Source organism: Ursus arctos, unplaced genomic scaffold, assembly GCF_023065955.2.
Source record: "Ursus arctos isolate Adak ecotype North America unplaced genomic scaffold, UrsArc2.0 scaffold_22, whole genome shotgun sequence".
Taxonomy (NCBI): domain Eukaryota; kingdom Metazoa; phylum Chordata; class Mammalia; order Carnivora; family Ursidae; genus Ursus; species Ursus arctos.
In genome coordinates, this window is record NW_026622897.1 from 23234933 (window position 1) to 23259370 (window position 24438).

The 24438-nt window shown below is 46.6% G+C and overlaps 1 protein-coding gene across 3 annotated transcripts in view; it reads right to left on the bottom strand.

The window, feature by feature from the left end:
- Positions 1–8019: 8019 nt before the first annotated feature.
- The window catches only part of KCNJ1 (potassium inwardly rectifying channel subfamily J member 1), a 30182-nt gene continuing 13763 nt past the window's right edge, over positions 8020–24438 (bottom strand). The window contains exons 3-4 of one of the 3 annotated variants that reach the window (XM_057316726.1): positions 20211–20349; positions 8020–9914 (exon numbers count right to left, since the gene is read on the bottom strand). In XM_057316726.1, coding sequence (XP_057172709.1) covers positions 8775–9893 — 1119 coding nt within the window. In that variant the 5' untranslated portion in view covers positions 9894–9914; positions 20211–20349 and the 3' untranslated portion in view covers positions 8020–8774. Of the gene's footprint in view, positions 9915–14270; positions 14361–20210; positions 20350–24438 lie in introns of those variants that run through there. The other 2 variants (XM_057316728.1, XM_057316727.1) reach the window with 2 other exon arrangements.

The window sequence follows — 24438 nt, forward strand, 5'->3', positions numbered from 1 at the left end:
TGGCTAACTCTTCCCTGATGCCTCGGGTTTCACCTTGCCGTCTGTTTCTCACAGGCTCTCCTTGGTGCCCCAGACTAGGTTAGGACCCCTGCGCCCTGTCTCACCTTTGACAACAGTGTTTCCTGTCCACTGCCTCTGGGATAGGAGCTCCACGTGCTCCTAGAGCACCCTATATTCCAGTGCACGTTCAGGACCTTGCTGAGCACCCGAACACCCATGGAAAGTAACATGGCATTACGCCGTATCCGGGTCCATGCTGCTTTTCACCCGTTTCCTGATTGTGGCACACATAGGTGTATCGTCACTACCAGTAATCCGGTAACACATAGCCTTGGGTACGTCTTTCATGAATTAAGCTATTAGATGCCTGCAGTAAAAATAATCCCATAAAAGAGAACCTTGCTTTCTCATGAACACTGTTTTCTCATACGTTTTCCCCATTGAGCCTCTGCACGACGTTGTTATTAACCTCGTCTTAAGACGAGAAAGCTGTGTAAGACTCAGATGTTAAGTCACTTGCCAAAGTCATAAAAAAGCCACTGGAAGAGTCAGGATTGTAACCCAGGCCACCAGGTGACAGGAGTTGGCCTGTTATTGGGGAGAGCCTGTGACCCGTGCTTGTGTGGGTGGGCTGTTCCTGTCTCCCAGGGTGGTTGTGAGGATTAAGTGAGCAAATACCAGGTGTCTGGGTGGTGCTGTCAGTTAAGAGCCAACTCTTGGTTTCTGTTCGGGTCATGATCTCAGAGTTGTGAGATCAAGTCCTGCATCGTGCTCCATGCTCAGCATGGAGTCTGCTTGTCCCTCTCCCTCTGCTCCTCCCCCTGCTCTCTCTTTCTCTCAAATAAATAAATAAAATCTAAAAGAAAATAAGCAAATAAATATAAATGTGTAACACAGAGATATATACCAGCTCTGCCCTCAATAGCCACATACAGGCCTTGGACAAGCCTCAGTCTTCTCATCTGTAAGATGGGGAATAATAATATTACTTCAGCTTCATTGTGGGAAAAATGTAAAGCGTCTCAGCTCTAGTGGACTCTTAATAAATAATAACTTTCGGGGCACCTGGGTGGCTCAGTCGTTAAGTGTTTATCTTAGGCTCAGGTCATGATCCCAGGGTCCTGGGGTCGAGCCCCACAGCATCGGGCTCCCTGCTCAGCGGGAAGCCTGCTTCTCCCTCTCCCTCTCCCCCTGCTTGTGTTCCCTCTCTCGCTGTGTCTCTCTCTGTCAAATAAATAAAATCTTTAAAAAAATAAATAAATACACGATAACTTTCTCTATTGCCGTCCTAATCTCTCTAGAGTTATGAGCTTTTACATCACGATTTCATTTTGCAAATGAAAAAGTCTTCACATTTTATCAGGCCAGCAATGAGTAGATGACCCAGATATCTTTATGTACTTCTGTTAAATATTCTAAACATAATGGCTATTAAAGAATTGTCTGGGTGTGCTCGAGCTGGCTCTCCACCACTCCACGTCCGGAGGCTAACTTTTCAATGGGCCCAGCTTTCACTTTGTGATCTGGAGGTGTATGGCGCCACCTGCTGGTCAGAGGCACACTACACTCACAGAAAGTGTGGGCTCGCTTATGACAGACTACTATGGTAGGGTCCCCTCCTTTTAGACTTCCTCTCTAGTCAGTTCAGTAATATCACCTGTTTCTACTCTCCTAGTCATGTGGTGGAATGTCTGAAGCAAGTGGTGCTTTCCGAGGGCCATTAAGACACATTGTACAAGTCATTTCCTTCTGGAGCTCTTAGTTTCTCCACCTATAAAATAATGAGGTAGAATCAGGAGCGAGATCATAGGTCCTGTTCACTGTTAAGCTGCTAGGATTCTGTGCACGTATAGTGGACCAGATGGGAGGGATGGAAGGAAGGTGAGTTACCTCTTAGGTTAAGTTCAAGGCTGGGAACAGAAAAGGGTGGAATCTAGGGAGACACGATGATGAGGTCAGGCACAGGGTAAAAGGCACAGGGTGGGACGAACCACTACCTTCTCCTTGCCCATCATCAGCAAAACCATCGCCTTACCATCACTCCAATTACCATCCGGTGGGAGCCCACAGTAGGCTCTGTGCTCGGCGCTTCACGTGTTATTACATTCCACATTAATTTCACACTATTGTCCTTCCAGTAACTCTTTCACATAGATATTAATTACCATTATTTACAACTGGGAAAAAGGGTTCAGAAAGGTTAAGAACTGGTTGTAGATAAGAGGGACAGTAAATGGGAGAGCTGAGCTTGTCTTCAAAGCCAGTGAACTTCCCACTGTGTGTCCTGCCTTCAAACTCTCTTTATTACCTACATTTTTTTTTCTTTCATGCTTTCATGAGGGGAGATCCTTAAGAGGTAGTCACAGATTCAGGTTATGATGTGGGGAACTGACAGAGGCATCGAGATCATTATGGTCTCCAACTGCCACTCTGATTCAGCTGAAACCAGCTTTGCTGGTGGTGCAAACAGCCTGCTAACGAGTGAATCACCTCCTTTTCACCTCATTGGGATAGAGGAAGTCACTTCTGCGACCGTGGAGACAAGCCTTGCACCTTCCTCCTAGGCTCCTTGGATACCAAGTGCAAAGGCAGAAGCAGGTGCCCTCTGTGTCCCCCCACGACACAGTTCAAGTATGTGGCACCTTCTCCATTTCCCAGACTCTGACTCACTTCCCCCGCTCTGGTCCTGGCAAGCAATCCCCTGACCTTGGCTGCCACCTTCCTGGGGAGCTTTCTTTCTGGAACTGTGACCCCTGGGCATGAGGGGTTTGTGTAGCCCAGGGAAGAACACTCAACTAACTAGAAAACAGAAGCCCTGGGCTCTGGCCCTTGCTTTCTCATCTGTGGTTAAGTGACCTGGGCAAGTCCTAGGGTCTCTGAGCATGTTTCCCCCTCCCTCCCTACTGAAAAACGAGAATGGTGACACCTTCCCTCCCTCCCTTGAAAGCTAGTTTTCACCTCCAATTTTTCCCCCAATCCATCCTACGCACCAGCACCAGAGCTGTATTTCTAAAAATACTCATTTCATTGTGTCTTTGCCCGTTCCGAGACTTCTGCGGTTGACTGATGGAGCCAGGATTCAAACTCAGGGCTGACACCAGCCCAAACCTGTGACTCCTGACCATAAAGTGCTACTTCCCTCCACGCCCTATGCCAATGGGGCACCCATGTAAACCAGCCTATCACCTCCCGAAGCCCCATGCAAATGTACATCCTGTTCTTCTGTTAGCCCGGGACTAACCTGCCCATCTGGTCGCCCTCCCCTCTCCCTATGTCAGATCTCCTCCAAGCATTAAGGTCGGGAGCCACCCCGAAGAAGCCTTCCCCCTACCTCTACCTCCTTCAGGACTTTTTTCATACTTCAACTGAGCGTTTTATTTATTTAATTCATTTAATTGTTTTAATTGCAATGCTTGTGCATGAAATTTTGCATACAATGGTGGGTTCCTGACCCCCAGCCTCCAAAGAGTCCCTGAACCCTAAGTGATGACCCAGAATGCCCCTGGAACTGAATCCCCCCACTCCCTAGCAAGACCCCAGACCATGCACAGAAATGAGGATGTTTTCCCTGAGGGCACCTCTTCTGACTTCCTAACCAGCCAAAATTCCAGAGAGTTTTGATCCCTACAGAGCTGCTGCTCTCAGGCAGATTGTCCCCTGCTGAGAACCCTGGTTCTGGGAGCCCAAGCTCCTTGGCAGAGGAAGGCCTGCAGGCCCTCTGCAAAGGGAGGCAGTCTTTTAGGAATGCAAAGCAGGCGCATCCACAATCTCTCAGGCCACGACAGCAGAGCAGGGGCCTCTGGAGCAAGATTCCAGCAACTTCGGCAAAAGCCAGAAAAGGACAGTGGAAAGGAGGATCCCACCAATGTTGGTATTGTCAGCAATTATCCTAATGTAGCCATCTGCCGGAGGAAGGGATACACTGCGGGACAGTGTTTCTAGAATGCTGCCTTTTGTGTAAGAATGGGGGGATATAAATATATATGTATTGCTTATATTTTTCCAAGTGAAACCGTAGCCTGATAAAACTCCTAAGAACAGGTACCTTTTCCATAAGAGGAAGGGACTAGGGAGGGCACAGAAATAGCAATGAATTTCCCATACTCTATTCTATGATTTTTGAACCATATAAATTCTTTGCATAATTACTAAAACAGTTCAATCAAAAAGGGAAATAATAAACAAGCTCTAATAATTGGTAAAAAACCTGAGACAAGTTAACCTAACTCTATGTCGAGTGGGTACATAATCATAGAGGGAAGAACTACTTCCAGTAATTTAAAAACCATTTGTTGACCACATATCCCTGGTAGGACGTATTATAAAGACTTTTTAAAATCCCAATTAATTTTAAAACTATAGTCAATAGTCCTGTTGTTAACAGTCGTGTCAATACCACGTATGGAAACTACGCTAAGCACATGGCATCAGGCAAGAAAATCCCTTTCTCCACCATCAGCAGTCTTCCAGCTTAGCTCTGGCCCACCAGGCTGGTGTGAGCCCCTCGGGATCCTTTACGGCCCTGGCAGAAACCATCTTTCCTTCCTCATTCTTGCACCCTCCGTGCCTGGCTCACAGTGGGCCCTCAATGAGCATCTGATGGGTTGAAATGAAGTTCCAGCCCCAAGATTCTACTCAGATTCCCCCGAATCATAGCCTATCCAATATCCAGGAGGCCTCAGATCTATCACTTATTTCTGGAGGCCTCGTCTGGTCTCTGTCACAGCCCCTCCCAGGCCTCTGCTTCCTGTGCTCTTTGCCCTTCAGCCCCTTGGCTCCAAACCCATGCTCCCACCTTATTTGGCCACATCAATAATCATTTACTTTCTATAATGGGATTCGGAACGTCTATTATCTCATTTAATTCTCCCCTTACCTCTATTTCAAAGCTCAGTTTTACACATCATAAAAATGTCATCGTAGATGAAATGAAGTCATCTGTCAAGGCCCCTCTGCTCGTGAGCAAGGCAGCCTGTCAAACATCATTTGGACGGATATTGCTTCAAATCCACTCCTAACCATATTGACTTGAGCAAGTCCCTCATTCATCCATTTACTGATTCCAAAACCAGTTACTGGCCACGTGAGGCACAGGGTTGGTGCCAGACACACTGAGGTGACTGGAGAACGCAGACACTGTCCTCCGGGAATACTGAGGCTCCGTGTCCCCATCTGTCAAAAGGGAAATAGTATCTGTCTCTATGTCAAATGAAAGACTACTCAGAGATGAAAATACAACAACACGTCACTGTACATGTAAGTTAGCATGTGTGTGGACGTAGAAAGCTAGCTTGCACCAACAGGCTCGGCAAGTCTTCAGGCTAGCCACGACATTTCCAGATGCTGACCTAGCCGATTATCCAGAGGCCCTGGTTAAACACTACCTCTTCCTAAGACATGGAAGTCCAGAGAGTTTATTAAGCACTAACTAGGCCATCTACCCTGTGCTAAGCAATGAGGGGTTTCTCCCAAAGCGTAAGTCAGGACCAGGAATATATGCCCACTCTCCTTGAGTTCAAGGTAAATGTCTGATGGCCCTGGTGGGGGCCCCTGAGGGGGGCCCATGGCAGGAAGCAAACTTGAGCCATTTTAAACAAGTGGGCTTTCAATACAGATCAGAGTTTGAATCCCAGCCCTACCATTTACCAGGTAGTAACTCTGGTCACATTCCTTACCTGAGCTGCCTCAAGTGAAAAATAAATGTAAAAATAGTACGTCCTAGAGCCATTGGGGAAATTAAATAAGGTAATGTATATGAAATGCTTGGAACAGAACCTAAAACATAGTAAGAACTCAGTGAGTAGCCCCTGGCGTTGAGTTAGTTCTGGTATAGCCCAGGTCTTGGGGTGTCTCCCGAGCCTGAAAGATGCCCAGGTCTTCCACAACACCCAGGGCAGTCAAGGATGCATCGGCTGGAGATGCGGGAGCGGCCCTCCCCAGTTCCTAGCCCCTGCAGCCCCGGTGCAGATCTCCCTGTCTGCAGGGCTCGGCTCCAAGGAGTCCAGCTGGGTGCATCTGGCTGGGGAGATTAAATTATTTTTGAATTCCTAACTGAATGTTCTTTTAATGGAAACTCAATGACAGGCATTGAAATAGATTTCCTCCATAACCCCTCCTCCCGCGGCGCCCCCCCACACGGCTCTGTGTTGCGCTGTTCCCGATAACCTTTATTCCCTACCCCTGGACTTTTATCTCCCCAGTGACAAACAGCCCTTGCTGGACAGAAAGAGGAAATTCCAGTCATTGTTCTCAAACTTCTGGCTTCCAAAATAAAATGCTCTATCTCCCCTGTCAAGCTTTGATTGACACGCACTTCCTGTAATGGCCGACAACAACGGCCGAGGGGCGGGGTCAGGGCTCATTTGCATTCTTCGCATCAGAGGTTTTCACTTTTGTTCTAGATGGAGAAAGAGCCCCCATGCAATTCACCGAACCATCCAGTGGAGAAGCCATGCCCCATTTTGTGAAAAATCTCCAAGGAAGAAACCTCCTCAACTGTCTACACGGTCCACCAGGAAAGTTCTTTGCTGTTCTGTGACTCGCCCATTAGCCATTGAAACAGACACTCTAATCGTCTCACTTGTTAGATTTGGCAGTTTAGAGAGGATCTTTTCCTTCTACCCTTCCTCTCTTGTAGAATAAATTTTTAGACCACCTCCCAAATCTTCAGTCTGAATATTGGCACCGGAGTCGACCTGAGTCCTGGGAGATTAAACCAGGTTGGGACTCTCCAAATCAAAACCCCCATAGCAACAGGGCTAAGTTAGGCACTTCAAGGGACTGTGCCAAGGAAAATTTTGAATGTGGTACGGCATCATGGGATGCAGTTTTTCTTGGAAGGAATAAGAAATACTGAATTGCTTTCAGAAGGATAGATAATTCAGTAAATAAAACAATGTGGCGCACCTGTAGCAATTATACTACTAATATGGTCAGGTCCTGCTGGGAATAACGTTACTTCATTGGAATAAAAAGCCTGCTTTTAGCATTGGCATTAAACTTTAGGCGAATTAGCCTTCTGGAACTTTCTGTTTCCCATTTATTTTCTTTACTAACTGAGCTCCTATGTTTTCGGTCACCCGTTCTTTTTATGCTGCTTTTGGGTTCCAGCCACCCCTTAGGATTATTAAAAGGTACCTACAGACCCTCATATCCTCCGGCCTTTATTGGATGTAAGTATATTAATGGTTGCTAGAGGTTTGATGGGAATTTGCATGAAGAAAGAGACTCCAGGTAGCAGAATGCCTTAATCCTAATAAAGGAATATTTGAAAGCACAGATTTCCACTGAATAACCCAGAAGGAGATGCCAATCACAAAGATTCCAGTTGTTCAGCTCTCTTAACCATCAAAAGGAGCAGATTTTATAAGATCATTTCACTTCCAGCAATCCCCGAGCATGCTGTTAATGAGCAGAACAGACCAGAAGGAATGTGTTCTGACCCGCCAGTTTATGAAGGGAGTACAGAGTCATAAAACCTCATGACAGTGGCAGCAGAGAATTCTGGCTTCCTCAAGCTTGTCATACCTCATTTCCTTTAGCTTTGTCAATAGATCAAATTGCGATGCTGGCACACTTATAGGCACAGACTGATCTCCCATGGAGGCCAGTCACGTCCAGTGTTACGGCCACTGACAAAGTGCACAACTCCTAGCCCATCAGACTTTGTACTGGTCTCGGTCAGAAGGACAAGAGCATGTGTGTGAATCTGAACAAATTCATCCCCAGGCCTGGGAAAACAGACCCATCCTAAGGGGAAACTGCCACAGCCACCATTTTGTGTACCCAAGACACACTGGAGTGACCATCAGGAGTGGCACAGAACGAGGCATGTCTGTAACCACAGGGTCATTTCCCTCAGGGTAAGCTGGTGTCCAGACAACATATGGTCCTATTTGCCATCTTCCCACCCCTCCCACATCGCCCAGGAGGAAGTCCACCCTCAGCAAGAGGGATGTCACCTGTCGGTCTGTTACAGTTAATATACAATAACTGACCCTTTTGGAAAGCAAGTGCACAGCTTCAGAGATTTAATATATGAATCAACACACTGAAAACATTTTAATTCCTAAGGAGCTTTGAGTCCCATTCCTTCCAGAATGGATTTAAAATAATGGAGGTGGAGGACTGAACGAGACATTCACAGTAAAACCCTTCCCTAAAGATCAATTCTTATATGAAGTTGGTCCCTTTGAGGAAGACGTGGTATTGGCCCTCAGAGGAAAACACACCTCATGTTTGCCTCCCTGTGGGGTCACAAACCGTCCCTCTCCTTTCATCTCCTCCAGCCAACCAAAAATGGCTCTCCAAGGGAGACCGTTTTTCCCTTGATAACAGCCAATGTGAAAATAAAAGTGACTTACTTCTTATCAGTAGAATCAAAATGAGAATATGGTTTTTCCCTGATCCTATCTAAAGCTCATAACTTCTTCAAGGAGACTTTTAAGATCTCATTTGGCCCATCTATGAAACTTTTGATGATTCTGTTTCTATCAACACCGCATGATTTTAAATAATCATATTCGAGATTCCAGGTGAACTCCTATGGCTTCCATACTGCCATTTCCTATAAGAATATTGCATGTTCTAATGTAGTTGCCTTGTAGAGCTCCATGTCTTGTAAGATCGTGGCTGTGGGGTTCAGGGGATTGGTGCTGATGGACGTTGAAGGCTCTTGTCCTAATTTCATACCCTCAAATTGTTGATTGCTTCCTAATACTTCTAGTTACCAGGTATCTTCAAGACTTTGCTTTACTCCTATTGAAAAGCCACTGTCACATTTTGGTGTCATCTGTCTCATTGCCTTCTGACAAGTTGAAGTTGGGATTGTCATAACCTCTCTTCAGCCTGGCTCTAGCGTCTTTCTCATTATAAAGACACAATGCACAATGAGGGGTCTCCACTTCCACAGTCTTGCTAAAGTTATGGAAATCCACTCGGTATTTCCCTTCCTTAGTCTTAGATACTATGGGAGCAAAACGGTAGCCCCAGAGCACCTCTTCTGGAACATAGGACGTCCGGACCTGGCAGGTGGCACTGGTTGATTCCACTGTGCCATCTAAAAACACCACTAATTCAAAGTCTTGCTGGGGAAGCGTTTCTGCTGCCATGTGGAAGAAGGGGCTGTTTTGATCAATGACATGGTAAATTGTCAACGGGGAGATGAAGAATAAATTTTCATTCCCTGCATCAACTACAAAGTTGATATTGATCTGGTCTAAAATAATGGTCTCTCCTTCAGGAGTGACTGTGGTCCTCAGGAGCTTTCCATATATGTGACTCCCAATAAGGAGACTCTTCCTAAGATTAGCCACTCGGATTAGGAGACAAAGCTTCCCACCCCGCTTACTGATCACTGCATTCTTGCTGAATGTAATGGTCTTGGCACGTTTTTTGGGTCTGGAAATCTTGGCTAAAATGGCACCACACATGAAAGAATTGATGATGACTCCAAGTATAGACTGGAAGATAAGGACAAAAATGGCAGTGCCACATTTTTCTGTCACGAATCTGAATCCATATCCAATGGTCACTTGTGTTTCCAGAGAAAACAGAAAAGCTGAGGTCATGCCATTAATGTTCTCCACACAAGGGGTATGGTTGACAGAAGGATGGAACTCAGGGAGATCTTTGTGGATGTAGGCTACCGCATACCACAGAAGACCAAAGAAGAACCAACTCCCCAAAAAGGCGGAAATGAAGATGGTCATTTTGTATCTCCATTTGAGATCAAGCACAGTCGTCCAGATGTCCACAAAGAATATAAGCCTTGAGTGGGCCTCCACATTGCCAAACTCTATGTTGCACCTTCCATCTTTGGAAACCAGCCTTGCTCTTTGCCGAGAATGCCCAAAAAAGTGAGCGACGAACCATTTCCGAAGATGTTTGAACATTCTTTCTGTCAGCACTCTGATCTGAAACACATCAAAAACAAACAAAACAAAATGGTGTTTATAGCAGCAGTGGACTAGGTGAATCACATAGAGAGCTAACTCCACATGAAAGACCATTCAAAACAATCTGAATTAGCAATCATTCAGGAAAGCAGGCAGTTTATTCTGGATACCACAACATTATTTTCAACAGAAACTTTCCACCAGAAGACCATATTGCTTAAATACAAAGAGGGAAAATAATTAGAGGGCGATAGAAATGGAAGGAACTTAAGAGGGCATGTACTCAAACGTTTCCTGACCTCAGTCAGTGGCACACAAACTTAAAAATGCTTGTGATAACCAATGATGACCTGTATTATGAGTTATTTGATATTATTCTTTAAATCGATTCTCCTTTTTCTTTAATAAATTTAGCCTTCTGCTAAGCAAAAATATCTGCGAAAGCAGACGCTGGAAGGACCGTTTATATTTTTTGTAATATATAAAAATACATTACTACTGCTATTATCACTCCATATCAAAAGAAATCTTGACCCAGTTCAATTTTCTCATTTATCCAATGAAGGAACTGAGATTCAGAAAATTTTAATGACATAGCAAAGTCATGTACTGACCAGCGGCAGAAAAACAACTAAAAACATAAACCATAAGGTTCCCTGCTTCCAGTCCAGAGTAACCTCTAACATGCTGCATCTCAGTAATGAAATTTTATATTCTAAAGTCTAGAGTTGCCTAAAACATTTTAAGACAAATACTGGTCAAGTTCCTTTTTTTTTTTTTTTTTTAAATTCTTGAGACTATTTAGAACAGAGTTCCTCAATACAGTTTTGTCAAGTCCTACCATAAGATCTCAGGAGTTTGCTCAGTGGAGCTAAAAGCCTGTTCACTTTTTCTCTCCATGGTATGCCAAGATTCCTAAGAGGAATAGTATGATGGCCGCCATCAATGGCTCATGCTTTCTTCCCTGCTTCTAAGCTGAAGGACTGGGAAGCTCTGATTTAATTAGTACTCCAAATAATTCTGCATAAAGGTAGAACCATGCTTTATTCACTCCTCTCCCTCAGCTGCTAGCATAGTCTATGGGCACTCACTGGTTATTCAATGAGCATAAATGGAATAATTCAGTGAATGAAGTAAGCTCTTCAAAATACCATTTGCTCAATGGTTTCTTGTTGATGACATTATTGTGACTTCCAGTTTACAGCAAAAAAAAGTGAAGGGATTTTCCCCTAAACAGCCAATGATGATGAAAGCCACGGTCATCAACCCTAGACTACCTCCTCCCCTAGATGTGCCCTCCCCCACTCCAAGGTGTGCCCACCTTGGTTAGCAATGTCTTCGTGGTATTTTTAATTAAATGCAAATATGTTTCTAAAATAGATTTCAAAATCCCCCTTCAAAAATATGTTTATTCATACAAACCAGGAAGCGAAACCAACTTGGTGATACATTTTAAACAAAAGTACTATATCCCACAATGTTTTGTTCACAGCCTTAAACCAGGTGAAAACATAAGAAGCCAACACCAGGTAGAAGTGGTGAAGAGAAAACCACAGCTGTGGTGATTTGAAATTTTGAGGACACGTTCTAAAGATACAGAGAAAGAAAATGCTACCCAGAGAACAAACAGCAGTGCACACATTCAGAAGGCCCTACCCACATCCCACCCAACCCTCATGGACCTCAAGTCCCCAAAGAGTCTCAGGGGTTGGTCCCAGGTGAGGCACACTGAAGAAGAGTCTGCCCCCTCCCCAGGCTCTCTCCTTTACGTTCACTGGGGACTTCCTCCCTTTCCCGGGTTCATGGAAGCTCACACTGTCTTAAAAGCTCTTCATAGAGAGGATGTCACCTAAAATAATAATTCTCAAGCCAACATTTATCAAGCGAATCCACATTCTCGTCGTCACACACTATATTCCCAGAGATGGCTCCTGAAACGCAACTTCTGAGTTTTTCTTCCTCACGACTTTTCTCTTCCAGTCTCTCTTCAGTTCATTTCATTTTCAAAGATAAAGAATACTTCTGTAGAGTGAATAAGTAGCCTCTGATTTATTTCTTGGATAAGTCTGGGTTTCCTTGCCTGCATTACTAATAAAATATCCGCCTGGACTTGCAAAGAGCTAAAACAAAAGCGATAAGTTTATAATGCTTTCCCCAGACCGTCTGCACTTACCAACGTCCTAAGCATATTCTGACCCGAGGTATCCATGCCTGGGGAAAGCAAGGAAGTGGCCTTAGGAGTTGGTCTCTGTCTGCGGGCTGATTTCTTTTAGACTCGGCCTAATTTATTTTAGGGTTTGGTCAGTGGACTGATGCTAATTTGTATTAGCTTGAAAACACTTAATTTGATAGTGGAGTTGGGTGGCTTAAACCAAGGCAATTGGTTGTTCTCAGTCCGAGCCCCAAGCTGGGTATTTTTTTTTTCTAGACCTCACATGGCTTGAATACCGTCATGCTAAGACAATGCAAACCCCCAGCTAAGGTCCCTGGCAGCAGGCATGGCTTGAGTTCCAACATTTTCCTGCTCTCCTTTGCCACGCTCTATATAGCTCTCTTGCTGTTTCTCATAGGTCATGCTATTAGCGTTTCACCAGAAAGAATTAGTTATCATCGATCTCTGAGCCTGTTCTCTGAAACACACTGAGATCCTGAGATTTCCGAGTGTTCACAAAGATACAGGTGAGTATATAGACTTAGATCGGTACGTATTTGTAAGATGAAAGTGAGGTTACACCAGGAAGAAACAAGATACCGGGTCAATCTCTCTATATAATAGTCTCTGTTATGTAAGAAACTGAGATTAAAAAGCAGCCTTTATTGTTGGAGTTATTTTTTAAAATCTGGCATTTACTGAAGGTAATTTTCACATGTATGTGGTTGGCCAATGCTGTTGATTTATTTACTCAAAGAGTAAGAATGATACCTAGAGAATGTAAGAATATGGGACAAATCCATCCGTTGACCAAACCCACCATTCACATGGCAGAGCCATTGTAATCGGCACATAGCCCACTTCGCTTAGACAATGACATCTAATCTAACCAGACAGAGTAAATATGTATTTTTCATACTATGGGGTGGCCGGGGACTGGCCCTGGTTGCCTGTGTTGTGTAGCATGTACAGTTTTTAGGTTACTTTCTATTGAAATCAGTAAATCTTAATAGCAAGCAAAGGGCTGTACATTAGCTAATATTTACCAAGGTACTCTTAGTGGCCTGGCAAAGCCAGTGAATTCTATTATTGCCATTTTTTTTTCTTCCGTGCTCCAGTATTCTTGTTCTGTAAAGAGTCTATTCTCACAAAATAGATTTTTTGTACACTTTCCAAACACTGAGTGGATGCTTATTGTGTACGGTTTCAAAAACAAATCAAATCTGCTCCCATTCTCAAGGGGCTTCCAGTCAAATGGGGAAGTGAGCTCAGGAAACCAGCAATTACAATGTGGTGTGATGTGTATATGCCCAAAAGAACACCTTTTCTAAAAGATCTCTATCCCGTGGGTATCCACTCTCTGCACAATACTTCGGCTGACAGAAAACTCACTGTCTTTTTGCATTCATTAATTTATGTTTCTATCATGATTCAACAATGTTGCATTGCTGCTAGGATGTGTGTCAGGCACTGTGCTAGACGTTAGGGAAGCAATCCTTTACCAAATGGCACTCTCCTTGTCCCTGCAAAGAAGCTTCCAGTCAAGGGGGGGAGTGGAAGATGTCGGGATGAGAAATAGTGGGAGTGCTCTGGGGAGCATCTTATCTGAGAGGCAGAGACATGCTATCAAGGGCAAGGCCTGAGGATGGCATGAGACTCATATGTCCTAGGAACTATATTTGTTAAGTGATGACAAAGAAATCCATCAGCCCAAGCATAGAAGCAAGGAGTTTGCTGGCACTTCTATGGGTCCCCCTCTAATGGTGACATTTTAGAGGAGACACACCTGGGTGTGTAGTTGGAGCCAACTGCACTGTAATCGTGTGTGACTCAGGCTCAGCGACAGCAGAAGAAAGGGAGTGTGAGGGGCTGAAAGAGGGGCCAGGTGACTGGATAACAGGGTGCGAGAGGGTCTCAGTAAGACGCAAGGCTGGAAAGGCAAACAAGGGCCACACACTCAGTGGTGGCACGCCGTGTGAGATATTTTCATTGTTTTTTTTAAAGATGTTATTTATTTATTCGAAAGAGATAGAGACAGCCAGCGAGAGAGGGAACACAAGCAGGGGGAGTGGGAGAGGAAGAAGCAGGCTCCTAACGGAGGAACCTGATGTGGGGCTCGATCCCCGAAAGCCGGGATCACGCCCTGAGCCGAAGGCAGATGCTTAACGACTGAGCCACCCACATGCCCCAAGATATTTTCATTGTTGACTTAAATAACAAACCCGTATGAAGAACACTGGTCTAGTTCTGCTTCAGGGACGACTCATGGTAATTCTAATGAAGTCTGAAGTCTCTTCTGCTTACGAGCCCTTCAAATTCCTGAAAATAAACATATTTTACTCCTGGATCTCCTTCTGTCCATAAAAAAATGCACCCTTCGTTTGCAGGCAACACCCACATCAACCAAAACTCCCTTCATGGGAAGCGAGCAGCCCATGGCGCGTGCTCATTGATGACGCTGAAGGAATCCGTGCAGAAGCTGTGCGTTTGCAGGAATGCAACTGAGAACGGCGGATCTGGGGCTTCCTACAGCTCTCACCACAATGCCTCCTGCCCAGCTCCAGCAAATTCTCCGCAGCCACAGGATCCGAGGGAGGAAAAGCAAAGCAAAGGGACTTGGCTTTTGCTGCCTCTTACTTAGAATCCCAAAGGCCATCATTTCTCTTCGGAGATGAGAAAACATTTACTTGAGTCTGCTGTTTCATCAGACCTCTCACCACCTTACTTCCATTCGGGACACTTCTCGAGAGTTGAGATTTTATGTTAGATGCAGAACCAACGAGTTATGGGTCCCGATGGCAGAAATCAAATGGTTTTCTGTAGTTCCTTTTGCAACCACGGTGGGGGAGAAATTCAAGTTCCCGTGAAATTTTACTGCTTTGTTTAAGCCAACAGTCAACTGAATCAGCAAACATTACTGAGGACCAACAACAACAAGGCATGGAACGGGATTCCGGGGCAAGAGCTCAGCCTTCTTCGTTAACATAAGTAAGCAAACATTGGACTTATTGAACATTTACTATGTACTGGGTGCTAGGCTAGGAAGCAAAAAGAGTTAAGGACCACAGTCCCTGCTCCCCAGTCATTCACAGGGAAGAAGGGATTGGATTATTGCAGTGTGGCAGGTTTGCTGCCCCGACAGGGTGAAGAACGGGGTTAAAGCAGCCACCAAAGAGGAGACCTAGCAGGCTGGGTGGCAAGCTCATGCTCTTTGATACACAAATTTGCTAAGGTGTGCTGTGTGCAGAGCACTTCCTGTTTTCTATGAAAATGATCTCGAGCTATTGTAGGCTAGCCGCCCACCCAGCTGGATTTGCAAACCCTCAAGCCCCTGACAAGCACTGAGTCATCTAGCTCCTGCACTACCCCCAGAACCCACTGGAGACGGAGTGTTGTTTCCCTTTCCTTCCGCAATTCCCAGAGAAGTCACCGCTGATGTCTTTAACACTCTCAGGCAGCTCACTTGGGGTCAACAGGGGCCCTTCTTAAATAGACCTTGGCAAGGCCGGTAGAAACCAATTTTGGTCTCGTGGCACATAAAAGGGCATCTGAACCTCAAAGCTCTTCCAGGCTAGATGTAGGAATGCATTTCAGGAACATCTCACCTTTCCTTTGGGGCAAGGGTTTTCCCAGATCCAGTCCACTGTGAAGCCACAGGTCTGCTTGGGTCCAGGGTGGGAACGTAACACAGGCCTTCCTGGGTGCCTGGCTCCTTCCCAAGAAAAGAGTGTGGGAACAGGATCTGGGGAATCACAAGGTCTAAGGGTGTTGGTGCTCTCATAAATGACGCCGTGTTCTGTAGATTTCTCTGGAGCCAGCTGGTCCAGTAGATTACCGGAATAACTGCAGAGGCGTGCCAGGCAGGGAGATTAAGAGAGGATGGGAGGACCTGGTCCAGGATGTTCACAGCACAGGTAATAACTAAGGCAGCGTGGCAGGTGGAAGGAATCCAGCTCAAGTAAGCAGAGACATGGATTTGAACCCCAGCTCTGTCACTTGATGACCAGGTGACCTGAGAAAGCCACATAGTCTTTCTGAGCCTCCATGTCCTCACCTGTGAAATGGCTGTTAAAATAGGCTTTCAAAGATTGCTGGGTGTTCTCAATGCGATCACATATGTAAAGTCCCTAGAACATAGCGATCAGGCAATAAGTAGTAAGAACTATGATTATTAGTGCACAAATTTAAATGTGTGCAACAGGGTACCAGGTGTGGCTGACTCAGGCCACAACTCTGCTGTGCGGAGTTAAATGGGCTTTGTGGGAGACAGCAGCCAGGTGAAGGCAAAGGCTTGTAGGAAAGTGACAAAGTTTCTACCAGGGCATCACTGCCTGCGAACTGTGTTGGCTCCAGAGCCTGTCCTCCCACATGAAACCAAAGACTAGGGAAAGGGGAAAGGGAATGTGTTGTTGTGTTTTTTTTTAAGATTTTATTTATTTATTCATTCGACAGAGATAGAGACAGCCAGCGAGAGAGGGAACACAAGCAGGGGGAGTGGGAGAGGAAGAAGCAGGCCCCCAGCAGAGGAGCCTGATGTGGGGCTCAATCCCGTAACGCCGGGATCACGCCCTGAGCAGAAGGCAGACGCTTAACCGCTGTGCCACCCAGGCGCCCGGGAATGTGTTTTTATAAAGGCTTTGTCTATAACCACGGCAGGAGCCTTATCTTGCAGAGGTGGAAAGAGGATAGAGGGAACGAGAATGATTCTTAACAAGCCTGCCTGGAGGTGTGGTGCCTGGGGTGATGCTGTCCTTCTCCCACCATAGACATTGACCAGGCCTTGATCATATTACTGAATATATGGACATATGCACCCCTGCAAAGGGTCTTGGCGCTGCTAGGGGCTGTCCTGGCTCTCCCCACTAGGGCTCTGTGTTCTTCTGTTGAACGCGAACGGTTTCACAGAACATCCACATCAGACAAGGCCATTCTGTAATCAGGTCTGAACACAAGACAAAAACCTGAACGTTCTCCAAACCACAAAAATGACCCAAATCCCCCCATGTGGGCTATGAGAAGTAATGGCTGCTTCTTTACCGATAATGACGTTGGCTGTGCACCAGGCTTCTCCCCTTGTAGATGATAAGATTTACTGACGTGATCACTCAGAGAATTACTCTGAATTCTGACATCTAACCCAGAGCAAAGTATTGCCTCTTTACATCTTCTCCAAATCACTGAAACAAGCGCAAACCCACTTTAAGTATTTTCTAGCACCCAGTGAGGCTCCCCACAATTCTTCACGGCGTGTGTTCTCACTAGCTGCAAAAAGCCAACTTGTTCAACTACAGGGGTGTTCCTGGTGCTCTTCAGCCGGGACGCGTTGGCACCACTAAAGGACAGAAGAACACACAGAAGAAAAGGCGTAACTGAGAAGTCATAAAGCCATTTACAGGCCATATGTTCACTTTACACATTCGTTTGCCTTTGCATCCGGATGTGAAGAATCAAGGAAATAACCAAATTGAAATACAGAAAGTCATTAAAAGGAGTTAAAATTTTTAGATGCAGGTTTTGTTTTGTTTTTTTTTTTCTTTCAAGATTTTACTTATTTATTTGTCAGAGAGAAAGAGCAGAAGCAGGGCCAGTGGCAGGCAGGCAGAGGGAGAAGCGGGCTCCCAGCAGGGAGCCCAATGCAGGACTCAATCCCAGTACCTTGGGATCATGACCTGAGCCAAAGGCAGACACTTAACCAACTGAGCCACCCAGGGGTCCCATCTATCTAGCTAACTTGCTTACCATGACCATTGGTCATCCTGAGATAATTACACTCTCACCACAAAGACCTCTATTTCTACATGGCACATGGATTGGGTCCTAGCAGGAAGTGTCAAGAGGTATGATGTTCCCACGAATTCAGTCAGCCCAGGAGCTAGGGAAGCTGGACGCAAGCCAGATGTCTGCAGGGTCTTCCCAGCCTTTGGTGACAGCGTGCATTTGCTGTGGAATCAGAAACCGATGCTTTGAAAGCTGGATGCTTATTCTGTGTACTTTCAGTATTATTTCCTTATTGTTCTTCATAACTGTTCCTTAAGGTACTTAGGAAATGCGAGCATGTCTCACCTACGTGGGGAAGGACCACAAGGAGGCACTTCATCTCTGCCTGGCTCACAGTTTTGAAGAGAAAGCAACACACCTCCCGGGGGCTGTGAACAGTGGTGACAGCCGACTGAGAGAGCACTAGAAGGCAAGAGAAACTCTCAGCCACACAGGGGGATCTACTTGGTTTCTATTCCAAAGGTTTTCTAAGAATTCTTCTCTTCTAAACGTCAGGGAGCTCAGCTCTTTACCAAGAAGGTACTGCTTTATTGGGTCTGCGTGGACTGAACCACGGTTAACAGAAGGGTCAAGATAAAAGTGAAGATGCACCGCTCAGATTGAATGAAGAGAAAGACCAGGGCTGAGAAAAGTCTCCTGAGAGTGGGCAATGGCTGTTAGGACGCCATGAACGGCTTTCGTACCCCGCTGACAGCTTTAGGAGACTTGTTGCACTCTCCTGCATGCTGTGTGAATAGCGCCCTCTAGGGCACAATGCGAGTGGTGCCCCACTGGAGCCTTGAAATTCTGGGGTCCGGAAAGCCTCTGCTGTTAGCCCAGGCACGAGAGCAACATCTTTTACGTACCTTATAGTGTTTAATTCTCATGATAAACCTAGGGGTTGGGGAACTGAGGTTCAGCAAAGTTTAGCAGTTTTTCTCAAGGTCACAAAGTGAAAAGCCCAAAGAGCAAAGATTAGAAGAATCTAGATCTGGCTGAGAAGCCCTCACTTGTACACCCTATGGCGTACTTAGAACAGTTACTGAACAATGGAGAGGGAAGGCAAATGTTTTCTCAGCACCGACTTACTATGCACCAGAAATGGTGATAATGCAGAGATCACATAGCAGTTAAGAGCTAGCAAGAGACAAAACCTTTCTTGAAGACACGAAACCTGAAAGGATATGGAGGGTTTGGATTGGTGGACAGGGGATAGGTTTCCAGGGACAAGGAAAGCATGGGCAAAAGCATCAGAAAAGGGGAAAGAGGCAGAGTGTGTGTGAGGCCACGGGGGCCCCATGGAGGGGGTCCAGGGCCAACAGGATTGGATCCGCAGGTGCATGTTGGTGGAGAAGGCCACAGGCCCCCTTGTCACAAGAAGGGCCTCATAATGCCAGGCAGACTTCAGAAAGGGTCATGATGCTGAAGTAATGGGGACACAACTGTGGCAGCCACTGAAGATACACTCTCTAGCATGGTGCTTTCTTTGGAAACTTCTGCAGATTGTCCTGACTTGAGCTAACTGTTGGCAATGGCCTGAAGTTATGGCAATGACATCTTCCATTTGGAGACGTTTCTAGATATCTATAGAGTGCAGTTACTTCACGGTCCACAGTCAGTAATTCATCAACAGTGAGGCTAGTGAGGGAGGATGGGGAGCCTCTTCCCCCAGCGGAAGAGGAGAGTCTGCCAGTGATGGTGAGCTGAGCCAGGTGTCCTCACTGCTCGAGCAGGAGGGCAAAGCACCCTGGCCTTGGAGTTGGTCAGTGCAGCCATACTGAGTGGCCAAGGTCATGCCTGGGCAACAGCCAAGGATACAGATGAAGGAAGACACTCAGGGAGCACTGGCACTCCACTCTCCCTCCTCCCAACCCCCGGCTGGCTACCTGGTTTCAACCTAAAGGCCATTTCTTAGACAGAAACTTAAATGGCAGTTTCTGAAAGAGAGAAGAGTCCCTGACCACGCCCTCCCCATTTCAATCAGGTTCCTTCCCCTTACAGCAGTTTACTGTACTCTTTACTTTCCGGGGGTATAGTTTTTATAGTCATTTCAACTTTTTGTGCTGGTTTGGGGGCCGTGACCCCATCCATGACCTCCATTGCTGTATCCCCAGTGCCAGCCTAGAGTAGATACTCAATAAGCATTGCCAAGGAAATAAATAGCTTCATCAAGGTGTGAACGACTCAAAGCGCTTGGTTTTCAGAAGGGGATGTGGGGAGGCCAACGGAGCCGAACACTGCTCTCTAATGGCGGAACTCGGTCTCTACAGCACCAGGACCTGGCAGATGCCTGGGCCTTGTGGCCTCGGGCTCCTCATAACCAAACCCTTATCTGGCTTTCTTCTAGCCTGGGTGGTCTGCTGCCTTGTTGACAGAGAAATCAATGTGAACATCAAGTCACTTGCCTCTGTCTGAAGAGGGGCAGGAGATGATTTTCAAAGCTCCACGTATCACCGAAACTTGCAGTGGCCAACAGAGCTCCCTGCCAACTTCCTTTTGTCAGGACCACACAGGATCGGGGTGGAAGCCCAGTAGGAAAGACACCTGGTAAAACACAGCAAACATGGTTGTTGTCTGCAGAGAGAGGACCGATCCCTAGAGAATCCTGGGTAAAATTTCAATCAGGCTGTCCAAAGAGCAGATGGAACTCCTCCACAGTTCTGAGACCCCCCCGTTCACTCAGGCCGGACCTCTTCAGGGTCACTATCTTACCTGTTGAATTGTAGTTTCTTTTTTTTTTTCTTCAAAGATTTTATTTATTTATCTGACACAGAGAGAGACAGCCAGGAGAGAGGGAACACAGGCAGGGGGAGTGGGAGAGGAAGAAGCAGGCTCCCAGTGGAGGAGCCTGATGTGGGGCTCGATCCCAGAACGCCGGGATCACGCCGTGAGCCGAAGTCAGATGCTTAACAACTGAGCCACCCAGGCGTCCCTTCTTCTTCTTCTTCTTCTTTTTTTTTTTAAGATTTTATTTATTTATTTGAGAGAGAGAGCGCATGCATGTGCGTGCACAAGCACGGGCAGAGGGGAGGGGCAGAAAGCGAGGGAGAAGCAGACTCCCCGTGGAGCAGAAAGCCCAACTCCGGGCCCCAGCCCAGGACCCCGGGATCATGACCTGAGCCGAAGGCAGATGGTTTAACCGACTAAGCCACCCAGGCGCACCTGAATTCTGGTTTCTAATGAACCTATGACAGAAAATGGAATTAACAGAATAATCCAAAGACATTTCTAGTCTCATGGCCTTTCTAGTCTCAGGTCTACTCAAAAGAACTCCATGACAGTGCAGACATCTTTGTCCAGGTCTAGACATATCATCTGGAACTAATGTATGGTGTTCTCAAAAGATGGGATGTGAACAGAAATTGATTGTATAAGGTAAATCATATTACATATGAGTTAAGTTATTAGGTATTTTTAAAAATCCTTTACTAGATTATTTACAAAGTGAGAACTGATTTTTGCAAATAAAATAATCATCCTCTCACTTGTTTATCTTGAAAAAGTATGTGTTGGGAGTTTGTGTGTCTGAAAACTGTGCACGTGTACAATGTAACAATTCGTAAATTTCATCTTTTGAGCCACCCACCTTAAAAGGCACAAGGATTGAGTAAAAGAATTTAAATGTTTACAAAAAGTTGCATTTGTTATTAGTGCAGGGATCCTGTTATTAGTGTGAGCCTTCTAGGTCTCTGTGGTTTGGGTCGGTGTTACATCGACTTAGTCTTTCCAGCCCAGAAACGAGTAAATTCCATGAGGACTGGAGGTCCCGAGCACACTTCCCTGAGCGCCTGCAACAGGAAAGTACGCTTCGTTTATAAGATAATATACAGAATTCCAAACCTTGACAATTTCTAAAATAGGGGACCAATTCAGCTAATGCCTGAGTGATGGCACCCGGGGACTAGAATTTGCCATGGCCAAGGTGAAGGGTGTAGTGCTGGTGGTACAGCCCAGCTCTGATAGACGTGCGAGAGACAAGGCACAGAACACCAGGTTCTTGAGTTTGGAGGGGATCTTCTCATCGCACATTCTAGCTTATATTTAAGATCCCCTATCAGAGCTGCCTCAAGGGGCTCCCAGGAAGGAGTGAAGAAGTGGGTATGTGGGGTTTGGATCTGGAGTCACTCACTTACCAGCTCTAACACTGGGTGCTACCTAACCTCTCAGTGTGTTCCTCCAAGAAATGGGGACATTCATATCGATCTTGCAAATAGCTGGAAAGAGCTTCGACAGCACTTGACCGTGGAACGTGATCAAGCCCTTAACATCCTGTCCTTTCCAGTGACAGCCTGCCACCCACTGACAGACCCAGTCACGCTATTATCTGCCATGCCTTTCATTCTGGGCTTCTCTATGCCAGTGTCCAGGCTGCAGGAGCCTCCGGCTTCCCAGAAAGGTGATGAGAAGGGCAAGGCTCTAGGATAAACCACAGAGCAGGGGATTCGCTGGCGAGCCCGTGTTCCTGTAGATTCTATTGCTCTGCCCCAGGGAGCTTCTGAGGGTCAATGATTACCAGCTTTGGCTTGGGTTCCGCCTAGCCATCGCAGTTGCATTAATGGGGCGGCACGTCACTACACTCCCGTGTCCAAGTACTTTCTGGGAAAGGCCCAGAGGCAGAGAGAAGCAGAGCCATCAGCCTCTGTGACCCTGTCGTCCCATGCCATAGAGCTGCCCTTGGGCCCGTGCTGAATTCCTCTCCTTGCGGCTCTTGTCACCGGGCCGAGCCCACCCCAGGCACCCTGTTGGAATGGGGACCACTGCAGACTCCTCCCACCTGAGTCCTCACACGCCTGACCAGCTACTCCAGCCATGGTCTCGAACCGCTCTTGACCAATTCTCATGCCTGCCCTTGAAACGAGGAGGTGAGCGGGAAAGGGGGGACATTTCCCAGACCTGAGGGCCATGCCAGTACGACCTGCCTCCCGAAAGAAGGCCCGCGGAGCCCACAGCAGCCCTGCTGACGCACTTTCTCTCATGCCTGCCATTTCTTTTTACTCCATGGTGTGTATGATGACCTGGTAAAGGTGAAGTGGACCTCCACTGCCTTTCCCCTTCTTGGCCCTTCAAGGCTCATCAAACCCAATCAAAAGAAGCTTCCCTGTCTCAAAAACTGTTACTTAACCTCTCTGAGCTGCAGTTTTTCCTAATAAATCAGGATGATAATGCCCATTTTGCCATTATGGGGATTAAATGGAAAATGCATGATGTCCACAAAAACTTGCACACAAATGTTTACACCAGCATTATTCGCAAGCGCCAGGAAGTGGAGACAACCCAAATGCCCATCACCTCATCAATCAACAAATACGACAGGGCACAGCTGTCCAATGAATAGTGTTCAGCCATAAAAAGGCACGAAATACTACAACACGGAAGAACATCGAAGCATTTGCAAAGTGGAAGGAGCCATTTCTACAAACGTCTACACTAGGCAAATCTGCAGAGAGAGCAGTGAGATTGGTAGTTGCAGGGGGTAGGGGAAGAGGGAAATGAGGAATGTTCGCCAATGGGTATGAAGTTTCTTTCCGTGGTGATGACCGTGTTCTGCCCTTGTGTGGTGACAGTCACACAACTCGGTGAAAATGCTAAGCAACCATGGTCGTACACTTTAAGTGGGGGATTGTATGGTATGGGAATTATATTATATTATACAGAAAAAAATACACATGCAAGGGGCCTATTGCACAGTAGGGACACAACACACTCCCCTTCTTGTCTTCCTCTTCTTACTTCGTCCTCCAGCACCAGCCAGAAGCACTGCGCTAGGCCCTCGCCGGGCCCTGGGCTGGATCTGACGTCCCCTCCTTCAGCAAGTGGCCACTGTGACTTTGGAGGCACCACTGTCTTGGTCTCAAGAGCATGGAGGTACAGAAAGATTCTTCTGCTCGTCCTCACTCCCTGAAAAGGAATGCTACTAGGATTTGTAGAGATGTCTCCTTTCTCCATATCTGTGGGAGAAATTCTTCTTTCCCACCTGGCCCAGATGGTGCTTGGTGGAGCAGTTGAGGTAGAATGTGGGTGCCTCCCACTCCTGCACCACCCCTCTGGGCTCCACAGAACTGAGAACTGCCCTTGGTATGACCCTGACCTGGCAGTTCCAGGGTGAAGGGCCATCTCAGCCCTGCCCACTCGCCCCTCACACCTCCCAGGCCTGGAGGTCAGGCCAAAGTCATGTGCCTGGGAGCCAGGTCTGCCGTTCCCCAGAGCAGGAGGTCCATGGACTCGCAGGCGATCTGACCGGATGCCAGGAGGTGGCCTTGACCTCACTCCGTGGTACCACAGCCCAGCCTCCATGCACCGCCCCCACCCCATGCTCACATATCTGCCATTGCTTGTTCATCCTCTCGTGCTCCCCTGAGAGCTCAGTTTCATCCTCTCCCTCTCTCTTCTCCTCTCAGTATGGGTTTTATTTTCATTTTTCCTAGCATCTTGTTCCTTCCCCACAGCCCTTGTTTTATTCCTGGAGCCAGGAACCTTAATAACCCAAGTCTTATTTACACGGACCTCTCTGTGGACTCAGCACAATCTCCCAGACAAGCCGGAATCCCATGGGACCCTTTACAGCCCCTCCCTGCCCCCACATCCAGCCCGTATCATTCTTTCCCTCTGCCTCACACACACCAAAGAGAGAGA